The 3,366-nt window shown below is 34.6% G+C and overlaps 1 protein-coding gene across 1 annotated transcript; it reads left to right on the forward strand.

The window, feature by feature from the left end:
* Positions 1 to 2,152: 2,152 nt before the first annotated feature.
* LOC128215283 (heavy metal-binding protein HIP-like) lies at positions 2,153 to 3,138 on the forward strand. The gene has a single exon (XM_052921988.1). It carries the CDS (start codon positions 2,153 to 2,155, stop codon positions 2,759 to 2,761), a length of 609 nt encoding a protein of 202 aa, XP_052777948.1. The 3' UTR covers positions 2,762 to 3,138.
* Positions 3,139 to 3,366: the final 228 nt, after the last annotated feature.

Consider the following 3,366-nt stretch of genomic DNA (forward strand, 5'->3'; position numbering starts at 1 on the left):
GTATTGTTTCTGTGAACAGACTGCAATGGCAATAAGCGGGCGATATTATATATAGTATTATGAACCATTCAAACAAATCTAAATCTTCGTTTTATCTCTAGTGCGTGGGTTGTGTATGCCTGTCATGAATCAAACATACAATACAGTTAAAATCAGTTCACAATATATCGCTTTACACGCAATAATATCTCAATCTTAACAATCTAACTACTTCAGGGTATTTGTAACCAGAGTCTGACTACTTGCTGAATCATTTGCTGAGGTGGAAGGAGTCGACTTCCCGGTGTTTAGAGGTTCACCAAGTTTAAATACGTGTAGCTTTTATGAAAGAATGACGTTTTACAAAGTTGTGCTAGGCCTTATTTCGAGAAATTTCTGAGGATGTAAAACAGTTACAAATCAAATTCAAATTCACGATTGCTAGTTTTGATTTGCAATATTGACGTATTACAAAACACAACAACTTTTAATTTAAAAACCCACTAGTATTTCTATACAATTTATTTTCTAAAAAATCAAAATTGTTATAAAAAGCGTTTTTCAAGGAACAAACTGTCCAGAAAGAACTTTTAGTTATTGCATCTGGTAATGTTTTACATACAATTGATTGTTAAAACATCAAAAAGAATCGCATACGTAATTTATCTGATTTATTATTATCGTTTTATTATTACCCGCTAAATTCGCCGCAATATGCATGGATTCCTTTATGGAATTATGTAGGTAACAGTCGACCATATCATATAAAGAGGTTGTATAGGAAAGTAGATAGGAGGCGGAAAAATAGATAGAAAATGAAATAGTAGATAGGATACGAAAAAGTAGGCAGGAAATTGGAAAGTAAATAGGAGGCAGAAAAGTACACAGGAAATGGAAAAGTCACTACAGATTGTCTGTTCCTGCTTAGAAATGGGTTCTTTAAAAACTAAAACAAAGATTTAGATTTGATTAAATTTTAAAAACGTTTATTTTACAAAAATGAATCCATGACACACTATTGAATTGATTCAATGCTTATGCGGATTTTGTATATTTCTTACTTAAGGAGATTATTCAAACGAGAAGTCCTCAGCTAAATGTTGCCCTAGCATGAAAATTATTTAAGCCTTCAGAGTATAACCCCATGCCTAAGTTTCTTTTACTTGACCACCTTAATGACCATACCACCTCCCCAAAACAAAGGTCGTGTGGTTCTTTTTAAAATATGGTTAAATGTTCAGAATATGTTATCGTATGTCCAAAAAAGGACTTAGTGTAGTTAAAAAGGACTTAGTGTAGTTATTCTGTGTGATTTATGTTGTTGTTTTTTAGTCACTAAGGTGGTCATGACATGTGGGTAAAACAAGTTGTACTAAACAACATGCGATTGATGTTTTTTTATTCTGAATCAATGGTTGAAGTTGTGCGTAATTCATTTTCATTTTTACAAGGGTGCACAAAGTAGAAGATTAAGTGAATTAAATTTAAGACACCGATATCACTAACGTTGTGGAATCTATCAATCTTGATTTAGAATTATAACTTGTGATCTTTTTTGCTTCAGTCATTTGTGGTGTGAGTGTTATATGAAGAAGTGGCTTTTGTTTTCTCTTTTAGACTTACAATAGACATTTGACACAAAATTTGACATTCATATTAAATTCAATTAATAATGATAGCATACATATACTTGGTTAATATACAAGAACAGGTTAACGTTAATATTACTATCAATACCGGCTCATCAAATATGGTAAATACAATACAGTTTATGAATACAAGTCAATGCATGCTTCTTTTGAAATTACTACATTCGCAATTGAAATTGCGTGCTTGTGTCAATCATTTAAAAAAAATCCTCGGGCCAAAAATCATCTCTATGAGTAAGTTTTCTTGTAAAATATCATCACGCAATTGAATAATTAACCGACTCGTAATACGCGCAATCCTATCATGTGAACCTCACAAGGCACAAACAAAGCAATTCATACCAGTTCCGAACGACACATCCGGGTATTACGTAAACAACCAAACGAACTTTGATGAAAACCTTCCAAAAAAATAAAAGTTCACCCGAACCTGATGCTTGGATAAACTTTGACAGCTATCTCGCACAAACAAGGATAAGGTATATAATACACTTGGTGCTGAGGAAAAACCACTTGTTAAAGATATGGCAAACAGTGAGTTACTTAGCCTTCTGTGTGTAGCGTCGCTCACAGTACTGGTGAATGCTACAGCAAATCTTAGTTTTACTGATGAGATTGCCATTCTGAAGGAGAGAGTTGGCGATCTGGAACAGAGACTAATTGAATCGCAAAGTATATCAGCACAGTTTCTTGAAGATGTGAACCAACAGCTTAAAGCTCTGTCAAACAGTGTTGCCTTCTTCGAGCGTCTGGACCAAAGCTACGAGAATATTGGTGAATGGGAGACGATTGTGTTTCAAACGGTGGTTACCAACGAGGGTAGGGCGTACAATGGAACTACGGGTGAATTCACCGCACCAGTGGATGGCACTTACGTATTTTATTCGAGCATCTTGACGAGAGCAGGAAGGTCTATTGAAACATCTCTCAAAGTCAATGACATCAACAAACTGTACCTTTATTCCGGAGGGACAGCCAAATTCTATGGCTCAGGCAGCAACATGGCGGTTTTGAATCTGATCTCTGGGGATAAAGTTAAGATGGTGAAACATGGGTCTTGGGGATCGGGGCCATTCTACATTCATGTTAACTGGAGTACTTTCTCCGGCTTTCTACTGAAACCAAGCTTCTGAATCCACATGCATTTCAAAGGAATCATTGGTTTCATATTTGATTGAAGAATGGTAATCGTTTTGCTCCAGTTGTGTTTTTGTTACGAAATGACTCACTATAATCATGTTTTTATGTTACTATGAAAGAAAATGTGCAAGTTTGAATATATGCTGTAATATTATTCAAGAAATTATGTGCACTAGCTTTAAAATACAAATGTCAAAATCATCAGATTCTTCTTGCCACGCATCATTACAGGTTTAATTCATTTGTGTTTTAAAACCTGTTTAATATATCGTATTGAATTCAGTCAGGTAAATAATCTATAATAGTCAATCAAAGTAAATATTATATGTTAGCATTTAAATTAAGCACACATAAACAAACACACACGCGCGCGCGCGCGCGCACGCACGCATGCACGCGCGCACACGCGCGCGCGCACACACACACACACACACCCACAATATTTAACAAATATCAATATATGTATTGACTATTGTTTTATTTATACTTTTGTTTCTTTGCTTTTACATTGCATGCGTATTTTAACATATTAATTCTGTTTTTCATTCGTTGGTTATGAATGTTGTTACATTTAAAACTTAATCAATGCTCTGTTATG

The sequence above is a fragment of the Mya arenaria genome, chromosome 13 (assembly GCF_026914265.1).
Source record: "Mya arenaria isolate MELC-2E11 chromosome 13, ASM2691426v1".
NCBI lineage: Eukaryota > Metazoa > Mollusca > Bivalvia > Myida > Myidae > Mya > Mya arenaria.